The sequence below is a fragment of the Eptesicus fuscus genome, chromosome 21, assembly GCF_027574615.1.
Source record: "Eptesicus fuscus isolate TK198812 chromosome 21, DD_ASM_mEF_20220401, whole genome shotgun sequence".
Classification (NCBI taxonomy): Eukaryota; Metazoa; Chordata; class Mammalia; order Chiroptera; family Vespertilionidae; genus Eptesicus; species Eptesicus fuscus.
In genome coordinates, this window is record NC_072493.1 from 45737817 (window position 1) to 45762280 (window position 24464).

A 24464-nucleotide genomic window follows, 5' to 3' on the forward strand; every position below is an offset into this window, starting at 1 on the left:
GTAACTCAACCTACATGACAGAATTAAAAGTCAGCGCTAAAACTGAAAACTCCTCAGGACAACATAGAGAAAAAGTTTTAAAGATTTGTTTTGGACAGGAGTTTCTTAATGTGACACCAACCACCATACAAAACAGAAAAAATAAGCAGTGCACACTGCAACAAATAAAGAAATAACAGCGTCTTTACAGAACAACAGCAATAAACAAATTGAAATGAAAGGGCAATCTAGAAAACAGAAGAAAATACTTGCAAAGTATAAAAGGAATTCCTTGGAGATATTGTGGATTCAGTTCTCATCAGCACCATAAAGCAAATATTGCGATATAAACAGAAATTCACACAAATAGTTGCAGTTCCCCGGAAATAATGAAGGTATGTTCATACTATACTGCAGATAATATCAATGCAATGACTCTGCCTCAAAAGCAAAGTCTATATAACTTCATTAACAATATTTACTTGCTAAGCAGGAGGAACAAGCATCTGAGCCTTCTAGAAACATGGTGGCACTAGACCTGCTGAATGCTGGGTTGCCAAATCCATGGACTTTGTAGAAAAGGGGGTGTGGGGAAGTAATATCTGCAAAGCACTATTAAGCACATACAAAAATATGTGTTCCTGTATGTGGTAAGCAATTAATATATAAAATATACAAGGTATTCAAGACTATTTAACAAAAAAAAATATCGCGTTAATAAACAGGCTTAAGGATGTAGAGGTAATTTTTCAAAAATATATACACATGAGCAACAGGAATATAGAAAATGCTTTCCTCACTGATCAAGGTGGAATCCCTTAGTCTTCCTGTAACACTACCAACCACAAGTCCTTCCCTGTGAACGTAGTACAGCGGGGAAAACTGGGACTTCAGGAAAGAAGGGAGCAGCGGAAACAGACCCACCCTCCCCAGGACAGCAACTACCCAGGAAACTGGAAAATCAAGCAGAACCACAGTCTACATGGGAGGACAGAGCACACCCTGGGAGATGGGGCCTGGGAAATCCCAAAGCCAAGTCCAGGTCACTGGTGACAGTGAGAGTCTTACCCAGCGAGGATACAAGTTCAAAGTTCTCCAGCATCACATTCAGGTACAGCTGTCTCTGACCCTCATCAAGGAGGCTCCATTCCTCCCTGGAGAAGTACAGGGCAATGTCCTCAAAGGTCACGCCAACCTGTCAGAATGGAGACAATGAAACCAGCGCTGTCTCTCTGAGAACCCCCACTCCTACTCCTTACACACCTTCCCCTCCTCAACCTCCTCCAGGGCACCCGGTTAGTGTGGACACCAGGCCCTAATGCCAGTGCAGGCTGCTCTCTCATCACAGTCCCATTACTCACTGGGATTGCCCTCAGCAGAGTAGCTGGGTTGTGTGGGAAGGATTGAGGGAGGGGAAGATAGAGGGCAATGCCATTTAAGGTCTGGGCGATGCCTGCAGGGCCCCAGCCTTCCTGCCAAGCAATTCCACTGCAGTCTCCTAGATCATGCCTCCAAGACACAGCCAAGCCTGGGTTTATGCTTCACCTTTAAGTCCCCACACCAGGTCCCGGGGACCATCAGCTCACACTTCCTGCACACCACTGGGTAACCTTTAACCTCTTCCCATCTTCAGTCCCAGGTTCACTCCCTCAGCTCTGCCCCCTTCCTGCTCCAATGCCACTGGATCTGGCTGGACTCACCCATGAACTTGGCACATGGCATGTAGAGAGCTTGTCTCCCCGCCGGGTCCAGAACCACCCCCGGCCCCTGAGGGACCCCACAGCCGGGAAAGCCCCAACGAGGCTGTGCCGTCCTCCCTGCAGCCTCTGATCTGTCCGCCAATCCTCACAGCCCACACCCTCAGGGAACCTCAGATGCCAGTCAGCCCTGTCCTCTCCGCCCTGCACTGGCTGTGCCTCAGAAGCCACAACGCTCCTCCCTCCCCTCCGCCTTCCTCACGGTCCTCCACGCGGACTGAGCTGCTGGACCTCACAGATGCCCCTCAGGCTGTGGTGTCTGTGAAGGAGGAAGTGAGGCCTGGGGGACAGGAACTCACCTCAGCGAAGCTCCCCAGCGCGGGCGCCGCCATTGCTCTCTGTGGGCCGAGCGGGGCGGGAGCGGCCGGAGTAGAAGCCGCTGCAGGAATGGCGGTGCCTGTCCCGGCCCTGGCGCCGGTCCCGTTAGTGACTCTGAGTTTCATTCCCAGTGTGAGCTGTGAGCACCACTGGAGGCTCCGTCCATTGGCTGTTTGGCGGGGAACACCACTCTCCAGCCTTCTCCCGGAGACCATGCGACTAGAACTCCTGACCGCCTGTGACAATAACCTGAGAAAACAAAATCCCGCCACAAGGACTACCGGTCCCGCCCTTACAGAAGCAGCCAAAGAGCAACGCCTTCTCTGAGCCCCCATTGGCTCAGCCTTGTGGCATTCCATGCGTGGCCTTCTGGGTAATGTAGTTTCTTGCTCCAAGGCCCAGATCCTGTATTTCTCATTTGACTGGAATTAGATTTAGGGTCAAACAGCCCAAGAACACACCAAGTATACTCAGGGTCCTCTAGCGCGATCAGTGGAGGTGATGTCTGGGGCCAGTTTGTTTCTCCTGCACCTGCGTGGCTGGTTTTGCATATCTTTCTTCAGGACCTGCTCTTTTTTTTTTTTTTTTTAATATATTTTATTGATTTTTTACAGAGAGGAAGGGAGAGAAATAGAGAGCCAGAAATATCAATGAGAGAGAAACAACGACCAGCTGCCTCTTGCACACCTCCCACCGGGGATGTGCCCTCAACCAAGGTACATGCCCTTGACCTGAATCAAACCTGGGATCCTTCAGTCCACAGGCCGATGCTCCATCCACTGAGCCAAACCGGTTTCGTCGTCAGCATGTCTCTTTCAAAATAAGCCTACAGTTCTATGAAGATTGAAGCTTTTTTGTTTTTGTTTGTTTTTGTTTTGCGGCTTACATAAATGTTGTTTATATGGCCCCTGTTAGCCTTTGAGTTTGACATGCCGGTGTACATGGAAACAACTCAAAAAAAAAATCAGAGTAACTGGCCAAAATGGCAAACAGCAGCATCTGGAAAGCCACTTTAACCTACAATCAAAAAATGTGGTGTGTGGAGAGTCAGTCAGGGGAGATTGTCAGGAAAAGCACAGTGAGGATCTCAGTCGTGGCCCAGTGTGCTGTGCACTGCGGTGAGGCTTGTACTCAAAAGGAATCTGTTCCAACCCAAAGACCCAGGGTGCAGACACAGGAGGCTGGGAAGGAGGATTTGAGTCCAGAACATAATACCGACTGCAGAAAAAACATGGTGAGAGCCATTGCCTCATTCAGCCAGTAGGGATATAGAGGACAGAATCACATGGCAGTGGCTCCTATGCATGAATAAGAGGTGAGCACCCGTCCAAGGAGACCAGGATCATGTGGGACTCCAGCATCACTTCCTAATATTAGGTCCAAGAATTCATGTCAAAGTAAATCCTCTCCTGAAGGGTGAGTGTCAGTGCCATATAGCAAGGGTCAAACTGAAGCATGAAATTCAACGCAGTAAATAGGATGGCAGCATGACCCCCAACATGTGGGCACAAGTGCAGAGACCCATCCCTAATTACCTCAGAGGTCTCCTGTGGGTCAGAGTCTGCTGGGATCAAAGGGGAGGCAGACAAACAGCAGCTCACTCTCAGAGAAGGTCCCCTGGAGAAACCACTGCAGCTGAGAAATGATGGCGTTCCCCTCAACACGGGGAGGCCCAGGGTAAGGGCTCTGAGATGTAAAGGGAATGGGAGGAAACGCATAACTGCAACCATGGAAACAGGAGCTGCAGCTGAGCCTCCCTGGTCCTCATCCTGTACCTGCTCCAGTGAGGGCTGCACATCAGTGGTAGAGACTGTGTCTGACGCTGGAGAAAATAATGGCTAAAATCCAGCCCCGTGAATCTGACACTTGTCTGTGGTGTAAACTTGGGGAGCTGACTTCATTTCTCTGACACTGAACTTTTTCAGCAGTTTGATATGGGGCGCACCACAATGGGACCTGAGTGCCCACAGCACCTGCCTCCCTGCAGCAGAATCAGTGGCTTCTTACAGGTCCCATTTCTCACTAAAATGCACCCACAAAGGTGCTTGCGGACATTGGGGGAACGAGAAGTGCCTGCCTCGGAATGGATCTGCAGGGAGTGGCTGGAGCCAAGGCAGGCTGCAGGCACAGCTGCATTACAGCAAGTGGACACCTTACCACTTGACCTCCTCCAATAGCTCTGGCCTGGGGACATTCCTCATACTTGTTTTTCACAGGAGGAAACGGACTTAGACCAGCAGAAGGGGTTATTTCAATGTAAGTCCCGGTAATAATAGAGAATCTGAAATTCAAATCTAGGATGCCTGATCTAGGGCACAGGGAGTCTGATCACTGCCCTTCTATTTCCCCGCTGCATTGGCTTTGGGACTCTAAAACACCCTGCCCACCCAGATGCCCTCTGGCCTTCCTGAGGGACCTGTTCCAACCCAAGAACCCCCATGACAGGAGACAAGGAAAATGCAGACTACAAAGCAAGGGCTTAGTGCAGGATCAGATGGCTGGTGTTCTGAAAGCAATGGAGAATGTTACTAGTGCAGGTAAAAATTAAAAATGTTCATTGCACAGGGCATGGCATTTGAAATGTAGTGAATCACCCGGCTGGTATGGGTCAGTGGTTGAGCATCAACCCACGCACAAGGAGGTTCTTGGATCGATTCCCAGTCAGAGCACATGCCTGGATTGCAGGCTCCATCCCCCATAGGGTGTGAAGGAAGCAGCCGATCAATGATTCCCTCTCATCGATGTTTCTTTTTTTCTTTTTTAATATAAGGGACTCAGTTTTCTTTAATTTTTATTGATTTCTCAAGAAAAGGGAGAGGGACAGAGAGACAGAAACATCGATGATAAGAGAGAATCACTGACAAGCTGCCTTCTACAAGACTCACGTGGGGATCTATCAGGAGCCCACGCATGTGCCATGCAACTCAATGGAACTGTGACTTCCTGACTTTCTCTGACACTGAACTTTTTGAAGGTCCACTGAGCTGCCTTCCAGGGCTGTCATCATTAATGTTTCTCTTTCCCTCCCAACCTCTCTTGCTCTATGAAATAAAAAATATTTTTAAAATCAATTAAATATTTTTATTAATTTATTAAATAAATTAAAATATTTTTAAAATATATTTTTATTGATTTCAGAGAGGAAAAGAGAGGTAGAGAGAGACAGAAACATGATGACAGAGAATGATTCTTTGGTGGCCTCTTGCAAGCCCCACATTGGGGATTGACCCCCCAATCGTGGCATATGCCCTTGATTAGAAGCTCATCTGGGACCTTTCAGTCCGAAGGCTGATGCTGTATTCACTGAGCCAAAGGAGCTACGAAAATTAAAATATTTTTAAAAGTAAAAATATTAAAACATATTATTCCAATACAAAAAAACATTTATTTCCTAAAGTAAAAAAGGCACAAAATGAGAGAATTTCCAACATCCATCTTTGTTGTTCCACTGTCCTAACTTTAAAGAAAATTGCCAGAACTCATAACACAATAAACAGAACATACGATAAGATGTTTTAACAAAGATACAGACTCAGCAAATGCACTTCAGAGAAAAGGTTCACCATAAATTCGAAGAAAAAATACAAACAGTGAGGTAGCATGACAAAATTATAAAAAAAAAAGAGTTTAAATAAATTATGATTGACCGAACAAATTATTCTCTAGGATGTGGAGACTGTGAATCCTTAACACACTGCTGAAAAAAAGTAAAAAAGTACAATCAGTTAATGTTTATTTTTATTCTTAAAGAATAGTTTATTAATTTTTAGAGAGAGGAAGGAGAGGGAGAGAAACATTTTGGAAGAGTACCATATCGGCCAGCTGCCTCCTGCACACCCACTTCTGTGGATCTGGCCCACAAGCCAGGCACATATCCCCACCAGCAATCAAATCCACAACCTGTGCTGTACGAGATGATGCCCAAGCACTGAGCCACACTGGCCCTGCTGGTATATTCCATTTAGATCACAATTTGTTAATCTCAGTAAATTTAAACATTCATCTACTCAAAAACCCAGTCTATGCACTGAATGTTTTAAAAAAATATATTTTATTGATTTTTTACAGAGTGGAAGAGAGGAAAAGAGAGTTAGAAACATCGATGAGAAACACCGATATGCATTTTTGACAAAGGTAAATAACACTTATATACATACAAGGAATTATACAGAAACTAGAGTCCCAGTGCATGATTGAATCATGCATGTGTAGGTTGCCGTGGCCGGCAGCTCTGAAGTCACTGGGCCCCTAGGGCGAGGCGGGGCGGGGCCGTGGTCCTCCAGTGGCCGGAGCCCAGGCTGGGGTCTTGCCTTCGCCTCCTGCCCAGGAAGGCTGGGGCCACCGCCGCCTCCTCTGCCTTCTGGCTCCCTCATGAGTGTGCGATAGGTTTTGTATAGGAATGGCCTGCCCTTGATCAGGCTAAAATCTGTCAAACAACCTGCAGTTGGGTCAGGAAGTTCCAAAACTATCAATAAAAAGGCCCAAGACCTGGCACCAGCACTAGCCTTCCTTGCTTCACAGCTGGGCCTTGGCGGGGCACTTCCAAACCTAATACAAAGAGGAGATTCTGCAGATCTCTCTGTACATCCTGCTGGCCCCAGGCAGTGGCTGGCTTTATATCTCACTGGAGACCCAAGAACCAGTGTACCAGTGGTCAGTGTCATACCATACCAGCTTACAACATCCATAAGCAACACACTCAAGGGGCAGACTCACTGAGCAACAAAGCCCCGCTGAAGCAAGTCCTGCTCCATAGGGGTGTCTCCTGCACAGCAGCTCTCCCACTGATAAAGAGAGGAAGAAAGGACCCTCAACAGTGTTGCTCGGTTTATTGAGCATCTTCCCATGAACTGACAGACCACCAGTTCTATTGCTGGTCAGAGCACATGTCTGGGTTGTGGGCTTAGGTTCATGGTCAGGGTAAATGTCTGGGTTGTGGGCTGGATCCCCAGTAGGAGGCATGCAGGAGATACCCAATCAATAATTTTCTCTCATCATTGATGTCTCTCTCTCTCTTCTTCTCTACAATCAACTAAAAATATTTACAAATAAAATAAGACTAAAGATGTAGACACTACTTAAAAAAATACGTACAAATGACCAACAGGAATAAAGAATATGCTTTTACTCACTACTCAACTGGAATCCATTAGTCTCTCTGCCACACAACCAACCACAAACCCTCTCTACCAGTTCGGTGCAGCAGGTGTTGTTATTAAAACTATAGAAGGGAGCAGTGTAATCAAACCCACCCTGCCAACCACTCAAAAACCTAGAAAACTGGACAAATCAAGCAACGCATACAGTCCACAGGTGAGGACAGAGCACCCCTAAAAGTGAGGGGACATGGGGAAATGCAAAGCCAAGACTAAGGAACCAGCCAGAGTGAGGGTCTTACCCAGGGAGGATACAAGTTCAAAGTTCTCCAGCATCACATTCAGGTACAGCTGTCTCTGACCCTCATCAAGGAGGCTCCATTCCTCCCTGGAGAAGTACAGGGCAATGTCCTCAAAGGTCACACCAACCTGTCAGAATTGAGATAATTGAAACCATAGTTGAAATTTTGAGAACTAGCAATCCTACTCCTTACACATCTTCCTCACCCTCATCCTCCTCCTCCAGGGTTCCCAGTTTAGTGTGGACACCAGGCCCTAATGCCTGTGCTGGCTGCTCTCCTACCACAGACCCATTAGTCACTGTGACTGCCCTCAGCACAACACATGGGTTGGGAAGAGGGACAGCAGAGAAACACCATCTAAGCTCTGGGTGATGCCTGCAGGGCCCCAGCCTTCCTGCCAAGCAATACCACCGCAGTCTCCCAGATCATGCCTCCAAGACAAAGCCAAGGGTTTATGCTTCACCCTATAGTCCTCATACCAGCCCTGGCTGGTTTGTCTCAGTGGACAGAGTTTTGGACTGTGGACTGAAGAGTCCCGGGTTGGACTCTAATCAAGGACACATGGCCGGGTTGCAGACTCCATACCCAGTACGGGCTTCCAGAAGCAGCCTATGGATGATTCTCTCTCATCAATGATGTTTCTCTCTCTTTCTCTCTCCCCCTCTCCCTTCCTCTCTGACATCAATAAAAAACATAGACGTACATTTTTTATAAAGTCCCAATACGACGTTTCCGGTACCATCAGCTCACACTTCCTCCAGATGTGCACACCACTGTGTAATGTCTAACCCCATCCCAACTTCAGACCCCAAGTTCACTGCCTCAGCTCTGCCCCCTTCCTGCTCCACAGCACAGGATCTCTCAGGACTCACCCATGACCTTGGCATATGGCATCCAGAGTGCTTGAGAGGATTCAGAAGGATCTACCACAACCCGATTCCTGGTGGACCCCACAGCTTGGGGAAAGTAGGGCATGAGGCTCCGAAATCCCCCCTGCCTGTCTCTGACCTTGGATTCAATACTCACCACCCACATCCACAGGGGAATTTCAGATACAGGTCACCCCTGTCCACTCTGCCCTGCACTTCCTGTGTCCTCAGAACTCACCACACTCCTCTCTCCCCTCCACCTTCCTCAGGGTCCTTGACGGGGACCTGAGCTGCAGGACGTGACAGGCGCCCTGACCCCAGGCTGCTGGGTGGAGTGTGAGGAGGCGGCGAGGGCCGGTGTGGCGGGAGGGGGACGCGAACTCACCTCAGCTGAGCCCCTGAGCAAGGCCATTGCCATTGCACGCTGTGCGCGGATCGAGGCCGGAGAGGCCGGCGCGGCGGTAAGAAGCAGGGGCGGTGGGAGGGGCAGTAAAGGGTCTCTGTTCCGTCAGGGACGTGGGGAACCCGGTGGCCTCAGCGAACTTCACTCCCACGTGCGAGCTGAGCGGGCAAGGACTCGGCCTTCTCCCTCCGAGCACCTGGCTCTGCCGCCGCCCGCCGGAGCCTTCCACCCGGTACTGGAGTAGATTCTGGGTGAAGACCAATAGCCGCCCAGAGTGCACCGGAAGTACCGCCCCTGCACGCGGGTGACGTAACAGAAAGGCCTTTTCTGACCTTTCATTGGCTAACCTGGCGGTATTCCTCACAAGGCCTTCTGGGTAATGTGTGTTCTAGAGTCCAAGATGGTGATGGAAGGTTTCTCCAAATCACTCCAAGGAAAACAGCGACATCTGCTGGTAGAGGCACTGGGACATGACCTTCCTCATGAAAGAGACATCTTCAAATGGATAAAAAAAAGAGCTATTTTCCTGGTAAAGGGACTGGAGTCCTTTTTATGAAAACACATTATCTGTGAGACCAATGAAGCTCGTCATAATACAGAGGTAGAATGTGGGACATATATTTGAAATAAAGAACTAACATGTATAATATAAACTTTAAATCGAATTCTGTTGTTTAATTTTTACTTGAACATCAATAAAGATAAATACGCCTTTGAAACAGTGGGAGACTTCAATTCTGGCAAAGTAACTGGCATTTTTTTTTGTTTTTTTTAAAATATATTTTATTGATTTTTACAGAGAGGGATAGAGAGTTAGAAACATCGATGAAAGAGAAACACTGATCAACTGCCTCCTGCACATGCCCTACTGGGGACTTGTCAGCAACCAAGGTACATGCCCTTGACTGGAATTGAACCTGGGACCCCTCAGTCCGCAGGCCGACGCTCTATCCACTGAACCAAACCGGTTAGGGTGTAACTGGTGTTTTTCTTAATGTTCAGATGCCACTGTAATTATCATAATGAAAGATAATTTGTCCTTTATGGACATATTAAAGATGTCAGCAGTGTTGATGTTTCAGGCATTCTCAATGAGATAAGATTATACAAATATTCACAAATTATACTTAGAGTAAATGAAATACATATTCACTTGTTTAATTATTTTATTAAGGTATTACGTATGTGTCTTTATTCCCCCATTACGCCCATGAAATACATATTCATACTGAAAGATGACTTATGTATATATAGCTCCAAAACGTTAAAACCACATGAAGTATTTTAAATAACAAGTAATGATGGGTATGCATATGTGCAATTAATCTTTAAAATTCATAATTCTGTAAGAACCTTATACTACTTAAAATTTAGGACCAAGTCGGCCTGGTGTGGCTTACTGTACAAGCGTCAACCTATGAAAGAGGAGATCAGGGTTTGAATTCTGTTTTGGGTAGAGAAGCCTGAGGTGTGTGTTTGATCGTCAGTGGGGGATATGCAGGATGCCACTGATCAATGATTCTGTCTCATCATTGCTGTTTCTATCACTCTCTCCCACTCTGAAATCAATAAAAATCTACTTTTTAAAATTCAGAGCAAAAACACACAGTGAAGTATACACCAAATTGGAACATGTCATAAAGCATTAAAACTAAGTAATGTAGCAGAGTAGTTGAAAAACATCTAAAACTGGCTAGGGCTGGAAATAATTTCTAAATGAAACCAACCTCCAGGACACTGAAACTGGCAGAATGATCACAGGAGTGGTCTGACACTCCTGGCAAAGTTCTGACACGGGGTCCTACCTGGTCTGGCTCAGTGTATAGAGCATCTCCCTGGGGACCTGAACGATCCCAGGTATGATTTGATCCAAGGGCACATGCCTGAATTTTGGGCTGCATTCCCAGTAGGGGGAGTGCAGGACACAGCCCATGCATGATTCTTTCTCATCATTCATGTGTATATCTCTCATGTCCTGTCTGAAATCAATTAAAAACAAATAATACATAAGAAATTTAAAAATCACTGGAAATAATACCCTCAGGTGAGGATTTACAGAAGAACAATAACAAAACTTCTGACTTGGGAACCCTGTACAGCACTCTCTTGTCCATAAAACATCTTCATGATAAAATCAAATCTCCTTCTCATCTCCTTTCAATGTGGGCTTTTAATATTCTTACATCCAATGCTAGTCATTGCTGAGTGCTGCTCATCTCATATCTCCACAGCCCCCGTCTCCCCATGTTTCACTATCATATAGAATATTTTCTTTTTCAATGAATTGCTCCTCCTTCCATAAAGCCTTTGAACAAGCCTTGTTGGGAACACGTGTCTGTATGCACTGCTGTGTAACACGGGCCAGTTCAGCCTCAGGAGGAGATGAGATCCTCAGTAAATGATGCCTGAAGCCATTAAACATCATGCTGTGGCTTTGCTTCCACGGTTCTACCTTTTTCTGCTCACAGTGTATTATATTTTCTCAGCTCACTATTTTTCCTCAAGTTGTCATGAATGAGGAGGCCTCACATTTGTAGGAAAAAGATTTCATGGTAGCCCATGTTTCAGTGTAGCCATATCTAAAGTTAATTCTCTCACTTCATGGGAATCAGTGTCTTTAATATACCACCTATTGAGACCTACCTGTTGTCAGCTCCATAGAGGCTTTTGTCTTCTAGGTATATAAATGCTGTTCATTGTATAACTCCAATATGCCTTTCTATAGTTTGCTCTAGCAATATTCTCTTCCATTAATAATGTTCATTCCGCATGCAGACACTGGAACTGCATTAACAGGTGAAATAATTATTTCCAAGCAAGGTTGTGAGACCCTAGGATCCGAAATCTTTATCTCAGGTGCAGATGCCCACTTTCCAAACCTTGAATGGTGCCATGCAGGGTAGGCATCTATACAACAAATAGTTCGGCTCAAAGGATGGAGCCTTGGCCTGTGGACTGAGGGGTCAAGGCTTTCATTCTGGGCAAGGGCCTGTACCTTGTTGGGGGCTCAGTACCCAGCCAGGTCAGGGCATGTGTTAGAGGCCAGCAAATCATTTGTCTCTCACACACAGATGTTTTTCCCTCTCTGTGTGTGTCTCTCCACCTCCCTTTAACCCTGTAAAAATCAATGGAAAAATCACTGAGGTTGAGGTTTAACAAAAAAATAAAGAAAATTTATTATGTAAACTTATTTTCCAGATACATGTCATATTCTTGGGAAAAATATACAATATCCCAGAAAATACAATAAATGTCATGTAAAGTATGTAGGGGAGCCAGAACAAAAATGCAAGAGCATGATCTGATAAATTCTGGTGAACAACAAAACATGGTTTCACACCATCTATTTGCTTTAGAAGTGTCTAATATATCAACTTCCTGTTTCATCTGGACCGGTCTGGAGGATCAGATGTTTTAACAAAGATACAGATAGCAAATGCACATCTATGATAAAATTCACTTTAATTTCCTAGAAAAAATTACAATAGAAAAAGCAAGGAAGGAAGCGTGACAAAAAGAAAAAGTAAGTAAATTGACAAACTGAAGGGTTTGTGTAAGTAGCCGAGGATCTGTAAAGAATTAGAGTTGAGGAAATAAAAATAGAAGGGATGTAAAGAATGGAATATAATAGAAAGAAAGATATGGGAGCAGGAACACTTGACAGTAATTGTAAAAGTTATAAGAATGTTTGTGTAAGTGATAAAAGTGTTATGAAAATAAATCTTAAAAGAAAATTATAAGTATACTGAATAATAAATTTTATAGAGCACCTGAATTAATCTAAAAAGTAATCATATTATTTTAAATCTTAGAACACATATACTTATGTGAATAAAGGGCTAAATTTCTGATATGTGAGGAGTAATCATTCATCCATCACAAGGAGTCTGCTGTTCGGCCCTGGCGTTATTTGTAAAGTAAACTTGGAAAATATTCCTCATTTCTGTATTCGAGGATGTTCCCACCAGTTCAATATCAGTTTAGACTTCCCAGGTTATTATGAGAATTAAAAGAGAAAATGCTCAAAAAGTGATCTCTGGCCCAAACCGGTTTGGCTCAGTGGATGGAGCATAGGCCTGGGGACAGGGAGGTCCTAGGTTCAGTTCTGGTCAAGGGCTTGTGCATTGGTTGCTGCCGCATCCCTGGTGCGGGGTGTGCAGGAGGCCGCTGATTGATGTTTCTCTCTCATCGATGTTTCTAACTCTATCTCCCTCCCTTCCTTTCTGTAAAAAATCAATAAAATACATTTTAAAGAAAAAAAAAAGTGATCTCTGGAACCCGGGCCCAGGCAAGTACCAAGTTTGTAACTTTTATTGATCCTCACAGTCCTAGCTAAGTCCCGTTATCAGCATCATGTCACATTTAGCCAAGTGAGGTGCAGGGAGCTGTAGTGAGTCTCCTGGAGACTCCAGGTTGGAGGCCCAACACTGAGACCTCAGTGCCCACAGCACTGCCTCCCTGCAGGTGGGTCAGCGGGTTCAGAAAGGCCCCAGTTCTTTCTCAAAAGCCCTTAAAAACAAAGGTGCGTGTTGGCACTGGGGCAGTGAGGGGTTCCTGTCCTGAGAATGTTTTCTAAGACTGCTCTTCTGCAGGTGGTGGAGAATGTTAGTGGTGCAGGTTAAAATTAAAAGTGCTCACTGCACTGTGCACAGCATTTAAAAACTAAATTTCTAGTTGGTGTGGCTCAGTGGTTAAGCATTGGTGCATGCACAAAGATGTCCCCCATTTGATTTCTCATCAGGGTACATGCCTGGGTTGCGGGGTCCATTCCCAACAGCAGAGTGCAGGAGGTAGCCCATCAATGATTCTCTCTCATTATTGATGATTCTATCTCTCCCTCTCCTTGCCTCTCTGAAATTAATAAAATATATTTTTAAAATCTCTAAAAATGTATTTTTAAAGGTAAAAATTATTAAAACACGTTATACCAATACAAATATTTCCTAAATCAAAAAGGAACAAAATGAGTGAAACTCTAACATCCATATTTGTTATTCCATTGTCTTTTTGCTCAACAAATTTGCCAAAACTCATAAAACAATAGGCAGAACATATGATCAGATTTTTAAAAAAATATATTTTATTGATGTTTTACAGAGAGGAAACGAGAGGGATAGAGAGTTAGAAACATCAATCAGCTGCCTCCTGCACACCTCCTACTGGGGATGTGCCCACAACCAAGGTACATGCCCTTGACCGGAATTGAACCTGGGACCCTTCAATCCGCAGGCCAACACTCTATCCACTGAGCCAAACCAGTTAGGGATGATAACATGTTTTAACAAAGATGCAGACACAGCGAATATACATCTGAGAAAAGACTCACCATACATTTCTAGAAAAAGTACAACCAACTGGTGAGGTAGCATGACAAACTTACAAAATAAAATTTTTAAATAAAGAATGAATGACCAAACAAAATATTCCCTAGGATGTGAAGAATGTGAATCCCTCACACACTACTGGAAAAATGCAAAAAAATACAATCAATTAAGGTTTATTTTATTTATTTTTTAAAACAATCTTAATACTTATTAGCATACCATAAAGCTCGGCTACTGGTTGAGTCACTCAATTCTTAGTGAGACATACTCCTAGACACTGATGTTTTTCATTTTTAAACTTATTTCCTTATTCATTTCAGAGAGGGAGAGGGAGAGTCAATCATTGATGGCACCTCCTGCACGCCCACTACTGGGGATTCAGCCTCCAAACCAGACATGTGCCCTTGGCCGGAATTGAACCTGGGACCCTTTAGTTCGCAGACTGATGCTCAATCGACTGATGCAAACCGGCTAGGGCAAGGTTTATTTTTCATTTTCAAAGAACAGTTTATTTTTAGAGAGAGAATGGAGAGGGAAACATTGATGGAAGAGTGTCATATCCGCCAGCCGCCTCCTGCACACCCACTTCTGTGGATCTAGCCCACAACTCAGCCCATATCCCCCCACCAGCAATCAAATCCACAACCTGTGCTACACGAGATGATGGCCAAGCACTGAACCACACCGGCCATGGTGGTATATTCCATTTAGATCACAAATTGCTAATCTCGGTAAATTTAAACTTTCACCTACCCAAAAACTCAGATTACGCACTGAATTTTTCACAAAGGTAAATAACACTTATATACATGCAAGGAACTATACAGAAATGTTTGTACCCACTTTATTAGAAATAACCAAATATTTATGAAAATGGACAAATTGAAGGTGATATATCAATGATAAGAATATCTATCAGAAAAAAAGATGAGTTACCAGTGTAACTTTAATACATCTCCAAGTATTTATGAAACATAAATTAAAGCAGAAAAAACTTAGAAAAATCAAGTTCTCTATGAAAATGGAATGTAAATCCGTTGTTACTAGGAAAGCTGTGAAGAACAGGGACAGATTACAAGAGGTCATGTAGCAATTACACAGAAACAGATATGGTCAGCATTATGACTATAATGATGGTTTCAGTTTCGTGCACATGTCAAGATTTATGAAACACTATACTTAATACATGCAATTTACTCATTATAGCTCTTAAAAATGATTCAGGATAAAACAAATGTATGTTGACCAATTCTGGAGAACAGTTTGGCAACATTATATTCAATCCACACTTATGCCTTCTGGGTGACAGTCTCATCTCAGTGACAGGAAATGTAACAAACAATGAAGAACTTTCACCCAAACCCACAAAAGCCACATCCCTGGACTAAAGACAGCCTTTGTCTCCATCTTTGTTTTGCTGCCAGCACACCAATGGCTCTGATGGGAACTTCTGAGAAGCTACAGGAGCCACAAAAGATCTTGATTATAATCAATGACAATGACTGCCTCACAGAAGATAAACATGCCTAGAGACCCTCAGACCTGTGTACACACAGCTCTTGTAGTCTTTTCCTCAAAATAGTTCCTGGATGCATATTTAGATGAGGACCCTTCCATCTAATGGGCTGCAGTATCGTCCAACCAAAATTGGGTCAGTGTTACTACAGTGAAAGGGTTTCCCCTCACTGCTATGGTGCTCAAATCACAGACCATTACCCGTGAAATTGTAGGCATGAGGGCACATGGCCCTCTGCAACACCTGGACAAGAGATTCCCTTCAAATATATTGGCATCCTGTGCAAACAAGAAATTCATGCTCCCAGCGATTTGACTCAGTGGGTAGAGCCTTGGCCTGCGGACTGAAGGGTCCCAGGTTCGATTCCGGTCAAGGGCATGTACCTGGGTTGCGGGCACATCCCCAATAGGTGGTGTGCAAAAGGCAGCTGACTGATATTTCTCTCTCATCAATGTTTCTAACTCTCTATTCCTCTCTCTTCCTCTCTGTAAAAAAAAAAATCAATTAAATATATATTTTTTAAAAAATTAAAAAAAAAAAAAGAAATTCATGCTCCCAGACATAATTGAGGTTGTCAAAGCTACTCTCTCTTGGGAGTGATTGCTGTCTCAAAGCATCCAGAAATCACAAGAGGATTAGAGAGTTCACAGTGCTTCCAAGGAAAATATGGGCACAATGTAAATTTGCCAAAACTGCTGAGCTAATTTGTGTACCATACTGTTTTCCCATGGGCAAAAATGTTTGAGACCCCACAAAATTTTTCACCTCATCATGCTTGGAGAGTCCAGACCTTCCTATAAACTAACCCACACAGTAAATAGAACACCCAAGATTAAAGAAGTCTTAGGAAAAAGCCTTCATTATTTTATAAACCAAAGAGACATGAGACTGGCAGTTCTTCCACTGATGACGGAGGCACTCAATAAATTCATCACCAGCATTCAGGCAAAGCATGTCCCTGAAAATGGCAGTCCCTCTGCAACATTATGTTTGCTGGCACCAACGGTAATCAGTCCTATGGGAAAACTCATGACAGGGAAACAAGTAAGAATCAAGGGCTCAGGTATTCCTAATTTTCTTCAACAAATGACACAACAGAGTTAGCTTCCCTGGGCACATGAGGATGGTGACTGATGCCATCAGTAGGGACCTTATAGGTGCTTCTGGTGAAATACCTTCAGCAACAGAAATATGCAGTGACATAGATCTGGCAAGACATCTCTGTATGTCAGAAAGTGCAACATAATTACATAGTGTTCCAACATAAAAACAAACACAACAGCAAAAACACTTACGGGAACTTTACATAATATAGGTGATTAAATGTATGCAATACAATTCAGAAAAATGATTCACAAATTTTTTTTAATATATTTCTTTTTAAAAAATATTTTATTGATTTTTTACAGAGAGGAAGGGAGAGGGATAGAGAGCTAGAAACATCGAGAGAGAAACATTGATTAGCTGCCTCCTGCACACCCGCCACTGGGGATGTGCCTGCAACCAAGGCACATGCCCTTGACCAGAATCGAACCTGGGACCCCTCAGTCCGAAGGCTGACGCTCTATCCACTGAGCCAAACCGGTCTTGGCCACAAATTTTCTTATATTATTAAGTACTAACTAAGAAACTACATTTCCTACACATCTAAGGAATTTCTCACATTTGGAATCCTAGGTGCAGAGTGAATTTAGAAACTTGGCTGAGAGATACCTCACATTAATTGCACTCATAATGGCTTTCTCCAGAGTGAACTCTCTGATGATATTGGAGACCACTGACACTTCTAAAAGATTCTCCACATTCATTGCATTTATAAGGCTTTTCTCCGGTATGAACACTCTGATGACGACGGTCATTGCTATCAAGAAAAGATTTCCCACATTCACTGCCTTGATAAGGCTTTTCTCTAGTATTAACTCTCTGATGATACTGGAGACCACTGCTATATGTAAAAGATTTCCCACATTCACTGCATTTATAAGGCTTCTCTCCTGTATGACGTCTTTGATGACAACGAAGGTTAGTACTCTGGGTAAAAGATTTCCCACATTCACTGCATTGATAAGGCTTTTCTCCCGTGTGAACTCTCTGATGTTGATGAAGGATGCTCTTAGAGGTAAAAGATTTTCCACATTCACTGCACTGATAAGGCTTTTCTCCAGTGTGAACTCTCTGATGATATAGAAGACCATTGCTATATGTAAAAGATTTTCCACATTCACTGCAATTATAAGGCTTTTCTCCTGTATGAATTGTCTGATGATGATGAAGGGCAGTGCCATGGGTAAAAGATTTCCCACATTCACTGCATTTATAAGGCTGTTCTCCGGTATGAACTCTCCGATGATGATGAAGAAGTATTCTCTTAGTGGTAAAAGATTTCTCACATTCACTGCATTGATAAGGCTTTTCTCCAGTGTGAACTCTCTGGTGATATTGGAGACCATTGCTACTTTTGAAAGATTTCCCACATTCACTGCATTGATAAGGCTTTTCTCCAGTGTGAACTCTCTGATGATATTGGAGAGCATTGCTACTTGTAAAAGATTTTCTACAGTCACTGCATTTATAAGGCTTTTCTCCAGTGTGAACTCTCTGATGACATTGGAGACCTTTGCTTCGTTTAAAAGATTTCCCACATTCACTGCATTTATAAGGCTTTTCTCCTGTATGAACTCTCTGATGACAGTGAAGATCACTGATCCTGGTAAAATATTCTCCACATTCACTGCAGTGATAAGGCCTTTCTCCAGTGTGCACTCTCTGATGACGACAAAGTTCAATGCTACTGGTGTAAGCTTTACCGCACTCACTGCATTGATAAGACTTTTCTCTAGTATGACCTATCTGTTGATAATGAAAGCTAGATAATTTGGTAAAATATTTTCCAAACTCAGAGGACACAAAACACTGACTTCCAACATGGACACATTTTTCATGAATAAACATGTGGGTGCAAGTAATGTCTTTCTTACATTCTTTTCTACTGTAATAATTGTTTCTCCTTTGAAACGACATCACACAAGTCGAAATTGCAGTTGGACTGTCTCTGGTCTGAGTAGCCTTTAGGAGGAGATGTCCTGACCCAGTAAGGACATCCTGCCCAATCTCCCCGCATGTGAAATGATTCTGAGACACATTGAAATTGCAGCTGTTTGCACATGAGTTCCTTTCCACACCTCTCATCAAAGTATTCTCTCTCATATGCTGCTGGTGAAAATCTACACTGAAATAAAATCTTTTTGCACATGCCCCGCACTTCAACAGTATCTGTTCGTGTTGTGTTCCCTGCCCCTCCATCACGTGGAAAACGTTTTCCAAGACCAGCTCACAACTCTCACAGGGATGGCTCTTCTGGGACGACAAGGCTACCGTGGGATTCCTTGCCTGTGACACTCTTACAGAAACCTTCTGTTCAGTCGGGGCCTCCACATTCTCTTCTCCACAGCAGCAACCTGAACAAAAATAAACATAGGTGAAGTGCATGTTGACCTGATAAAAAGAGAATGTGTTCACCACAAATGTTTATCTATCATGACGGGACATGATTCCATACAATGATTTTCAAGACAAGTAAGTCAGACTCTCAGGAAATGGCTATTCTATATAACATGGCCCAAAAGGTCCCTGGATGATGAAAATCTCACCAAGGGAGGACAGAAGCATAGGCTGGGACAAAAAGAAGAGAGGCAGGGTCTACTCGTTACTACTCCACAAATGGTTTCCTTTTAGGACCTTTCATGCTGGTGATGTGATTCTGTGTAGAATAATTCCAATGTGTTCAAACCCATAAACTATCAATTATATTAGAGCACATGATGCTCAGCGTCAATATAACACATGTGCACTCTAAGGCTCTGCAGGCATGGAACAACATTGGAGTGCAGTAAAGCGAGATGTGTGAAAGCGGTAGAGGTGAGAAATTTACAGAAGTTAAGGTTATCCATGGTCTGGGAATCCGAGTAAAATGATCATTATTAAAACTGAGTCGTATGCAAATTGTTAACATTAAGCAAGAAGAAGTAGAATTGGGCAATGATAACACAATGTTGTTGAAAAAAATGGGTTCCTAGTTATGAATGAAACAAAGCCCAGGCGACAAAACCACCCCACAGCCCTTTATCAAGACAAGACTGACTGGGTCTATCCTGTCATTGATAAAGTCATGTTTCTTCTGTGATGCAGACAGGATTCTGCCTCTTAAATCCCAGTTGAGCCACTGCATGGGATAAATGATGCCAATTTAAAAAAAAAACACCAAAAAGATGGATGGTAACACTGTGGTAGAACAACAAAGCACAAGTGAGATTACAGACAAAAGACCTATGAGAGTGATATCAGCAAGATGGCAGAATCAGAGATAATCTTCCCCCATCCTAGAGTAAGTAGATGGCTATCCATGAAAAAAACATCCCATAGGAAATGGGAATAAGAGTACCATGAAGCCGAAACCGGTTTGGCTCATTGGATAGAGCGTCGGCCTGCGGACTCAAGGGTCCCAGGTTCAATTCCGGTCAAGGGCATGTACCTTGGTTGCGGGCACATCCCCAGTAGGGGGTGTGCGAGAGGCAGCTGATCGATGTTTCTCTCTCATCAATGTTTCTAACTCTCTATCCCTCTCTCTTCCTCTCTGTAAAAAAAATCAATAAAAAAAATATATATATTAAGAGTACCATGAAGATAAGAAGTAATACAGAATACCAAAAAAGGTCAACTACCTAGAAAGGATGACAGGAAACTGGGTGAGCAAACACATTTGAAGATACCTAAGGTCAAAAACAAGGGTTAATAATAACTAACTAACTAACTAACTAACTAAAAAAGTAAATAAAGAAAGCACCCTAACTGATTTGGCTCAGTGGATAGAGCTTCGGTCTGCGGACTCAAGGGTTCCAGGTTCGATTCCAGGGCATATACCTTGGTTGCAGGCACATCCCCAGTAGGGATTGTGCAGAAGGCAGCTGATTTATGTTTCTCTCTCATCAATGATTCTAAGTCTCTCTTCCTCTCCATTCCTCTCTGAAAAAAAAAAAAAATATATATATATTATAAATATATATATATATTAAAAAAATAAATTAAATAAGCAAGGGTCAGCCCTAGGTGGTTTGCTCAGTGGTTAGCATGTCAGCCTGCGGACTGAAAGGTCCTAGGTTCCATTTCAGTCAAGGGCACATGCCCAGTTTTTTGTGGATTCTGTCCCCAGTAGGGGCATGCAGGAGGCAGCTCATTAGTGATACTCTCTCATCATTAATGTCTCTCTCTCTCTCTACCTCTTCCTCCCATAAATCAATAAAAATGTATTTTTAAAAAATGGTCAGAGCTAGCTGGTTTGGCTCAGTAGATAGAGAATCGGCTTGTTAACTGAAGGGTCCAAGGTATGATTCTGGTCAGTGAGGCACAGACCGAGTTGCGGGATCGGTCCCTGCTAGGAGGCATGCAGGACGCAGCCAATCAATGATTCTCTCTCATCATTGATGTTTCTATCTCTCTCTCCCTCTTCCTTTCTCTCTGAAATAAATAAAAATATATTTTAAGTAAAAAATAAAATAAAAATATAGGGTCAGCATTGCCACTATCAGCCACTGTACTTCTGTTCTCATTGATCGTAGTAGTCTGTTCTCAAAAAAACCGAAGATTTTTTGTATTTAAAAATCACACAATGCCCTGGCAAGTGTGGCTCAGTTGGTTAGAGCATCATCCTGTGTATCTAAGGGTCAAGGGTTCAATTCCCGGTTAGGGCACATATCACAATGTGAGTTCCATATATGATTTGCGTGTGTGCAGATGGCAGCAGATTGATGTTTCTCCCTCATCTCTCTCTCTCGTCCCCCGCCCCCAGCCCCTGATTTCCCTTCCTCTCTATGTAAAAGGAATAATAAATAAAAACCTAAGAATGTCAGGGTAGCCCTGACCGCCTTGGCTCACTGGATAGAGCGTCGGCCTGCAGACTGAAAGGTCACAGGCTTGATTCCGATCAAGGGAATGTGCCTTGCTTGTGGGCACATCCCCAGTAGGGGGTGTGCAGGAGGCGGCTGATCGATGTCTCTCTCTCATCGATGTTTCTAACTCTCTATCCCTCTCTCTTCCTCTCTGTAAAAAGTCATAAAATATATATTTTTAAAAAATCAATAAAATATATTTAAAAAGAAAAGAATGTCAGGGTAGCCAAAAACAAAAGAGATCTCAAAAAACTCTAGAGGCAAAGTAAATAACAAGACAACTTACCAAAGCTTATGTATAACATTCAGAAAATGTAATTCTAAGGGGAAATTTTATAGAGATTAATGCCTACATTGTCACAAAAGATCACAAAGAACCGAACATGGCACCTCAGGAAACTGGAAACACAACAGGAAAGTAAACCCAAAGGTTTCAAAGGACAGAAACCATCAATACTAGAACAAACATAAATAAAAAGGAGCTGAAACCGGTTTACCTCAGTGGATAGAGCGTTGGCCTGGGGACTGAAAGGTCCCAGGTTTGATTCCGGTCAAGGGCATGTACATTGGTTACGGGCACATCCCCAGTAGGGGGTGTGCAGGAGGCAGCTAATTGATGTTTCTCTCTCATCGAATGTTTCTAACTCTCTATCCCTCTCTCTTCCTCTCCGTAAAAAATCAATAAAATATATTTAATAAAATAAATAAAAAAAATAAAAAAGATTCTCTTTCTTAAAAAAAAATAAAATAAAGCTAAAAAAAAAAATAAACAAACAAAAACCAAACCTCAAGTAAGTTAAAAAAGAAATGAAAGATAAGACATGACACCTGTCACTAGGAACCACAATGCATCATAAGAGATGTTGATGTTATCAGATGACATGACCCTCCATAGAGAAATTTGTCAAGATCCCACTATGAGTTCCGCTCCTGAAATTAATAAACAAATTCAGAGCCCTGTCCAGGTGGCTCAGTTGTTGAGCGTGTGGTCCCGATGCACCAAGTTTGTGGGTTTAATCCTCCAACAGTGTACATGTAGGGGACAGCCAGCAAATGCACAGATGGGTAGAACAGCACATCAATGCTTTCTTTCTCTGTCTCCCTTCCTGTCTCCAAAATCAATAAAGAAAAGCTGCCCGGTATGTCTCACTGACTGAGCATTGACTCATGTACTAGGAGGTCACAATGTGATTCTTTGTTAGGACACCTGCACTGGTTGCGAGCTCAATCTCCAGTGAGGATCGTGCAGGAGGCAGCTGATGAGTGATTCTCTCTCATCATTGATGTTTTTATCTCACTCTCCTCTAGGAAATAAAAAATACATATATTTAAATAAATAAATAAATTACAGAATAAATAAATATCCTTAGGCACTGTGCTTCACTGCTGAGAGTGCAGGCTTGTGCATTGGAGGGGTAGGGTTCTATTCTCAGTCAAGGGTAGGTACCTGGTTGCAGGTCTGATCCCCACTCTCAGTAGAGGCACATGTGGGAGGCAGCCAATCAATGTTTCTCTCTCTCTCTGTCTCCCACTCTCTCTCTAAAAGAACAATCAATGGAAAACATATCCTCATTATTCGGGTGAAGATTAAAGAAGAATAAAGAATTAAATTCAGAAAAGTTACAAGATGCAAAATAAACATACAAACAGTTCCATTTCTACACACTAATAATAAATTCTTTGATGGAAAAATGAAAAATGTAATGAAATTTACAATAGCATCCAAAACAATAAAATCCACAGGAATAAATTCAACCAAAATGTGAAACATCTGTACAGTGAATAAGTACTATAAGACAGTGATGAAAGGAATGGAAAAAACACAAATCAGTTGAAAGACAACCTGTGTTCATGGATCTGAAAATGAAATTTGGTGGAGATAGCTATAATACACAAGGCAAACTACAGATTAAATGCAATCCGAATAACTCCAATGGTATTTTACAAAGAAATGAATGGAAAATCTGGAAATGGAACCAAAAGACTTCCATTAACAAAAGCAATCTTGAGCGAAAACAAAGCTGGTGGCATCACACTTCCTGACTTCAATTTATTACAAAGAGAAAGCAAGCAAACAGTGTGTTGCTGGAGAAACACAGATACATATATAAAGAGAACAGAACAGAAAAACAGAAATAAACCCAGGCACATACTTTTAACCCAGGCACATACTTTTAAGTAATCTTTGACAAAGGTGCAAGTCATAGAAGAAAGGAAAGAAGATTTATTCAAGAATTGACATTCACATGTCAAACAACAAACCTAGACACCACTGATAAAATGTAACTCAACCGCCCTAACTGGTTTGGCTCTGTGGATGGAGCACTGGCCTGCGGACTCAAGGGTCCCAGGTTCGATTCCGGTAAAGGACATGTACCTTGTTGCGGGCACACACCCGGTGGGGAGTGTGCAGGAGGCAGCTGATAGATGTTTCTAACTCTCTATCCCTCTCCCTTCCTCACTGTAAAAAATCAATAAAAATATATTTAAGCCAAAACCGGTTTGGCTCAGTGGATAGAGCGTTGGCCTGTAGACTGAAAGGTCCCAGGTTCGATTCTGGACAAGGGCACGTACCTTGGTTGCGGGCACATCCCCTGTGGGAGGTGTGCAGGAGGCAGCTGATGGATGTTTCTCTCTCATTAATGTTTCTAACTCTCTATCTCTCCCCCTTCCTCTGTAAAAAATCAATAAAATATATTTAAAAAAAATATATATATATATATATATATATATATAAAATAAAGTAAAATAAAATGTAACTCAACTGCCCTGACTAGTTTGGCTCAGTGGATATAGTGTCAGCCTGTGGACTGAGGGGTCCCTTGGTCGAATCCGCTCAAGGGCATATGCCTTGGTTTCAGGTACATCCCCAGTGGGAGGAGTGCAGGACTCAGCTAATAGAAGTCTCTTTTTCATCGATGTTTCTAATTCTCTCTCTCTCTCCTTTCCTCTTTG

General features: G+C 43.0%; 2 protein-coding genes and 1 long non-coding RNA gene across 3 annotated transcripts in view; 1 reads left to right on the plus strand and 2 right to left on the minus strand.

Annotated features, from left to right (window-relative positions):
- Positions 1-24464, plus strand: part of LOC129147526 (zinc finger protein 665-like) — a 331685-nt gene that overhangs the window by 259198 nt on the left and 48023 nt on the right.
- The window catches only part of LOC103297711 (zinc finger protein 271-like), a 32657-nt gene that overhangs the window by 5970 nt on the left and 2223 nt on the right, over positions 1-24464 (minus strand). Inside the window, exon 3 of the mRNA XM_054710545.1 lies at positions 17508-19022. Coding sequence (XP_054566520.1) covers positions 17508-19022 — 1515 coding nt within the window. The remainder of the gene's footprint in view (positions 1-17507; positions 19023-24464) is intronic.
- Positions 5477-9040, minus strand: LOC129147653 (uncharacterized). Its single transcript, XR_008554933.1, has 3 exons — positions 8707-9040; positions 7453-7579; positions 5477-5751 (listed from the first exon to the last, which is right to left on the minus strand). It is a non-coding gene; the product is annotated as an uncharacterized LOC129147653 (long non-coding RNA).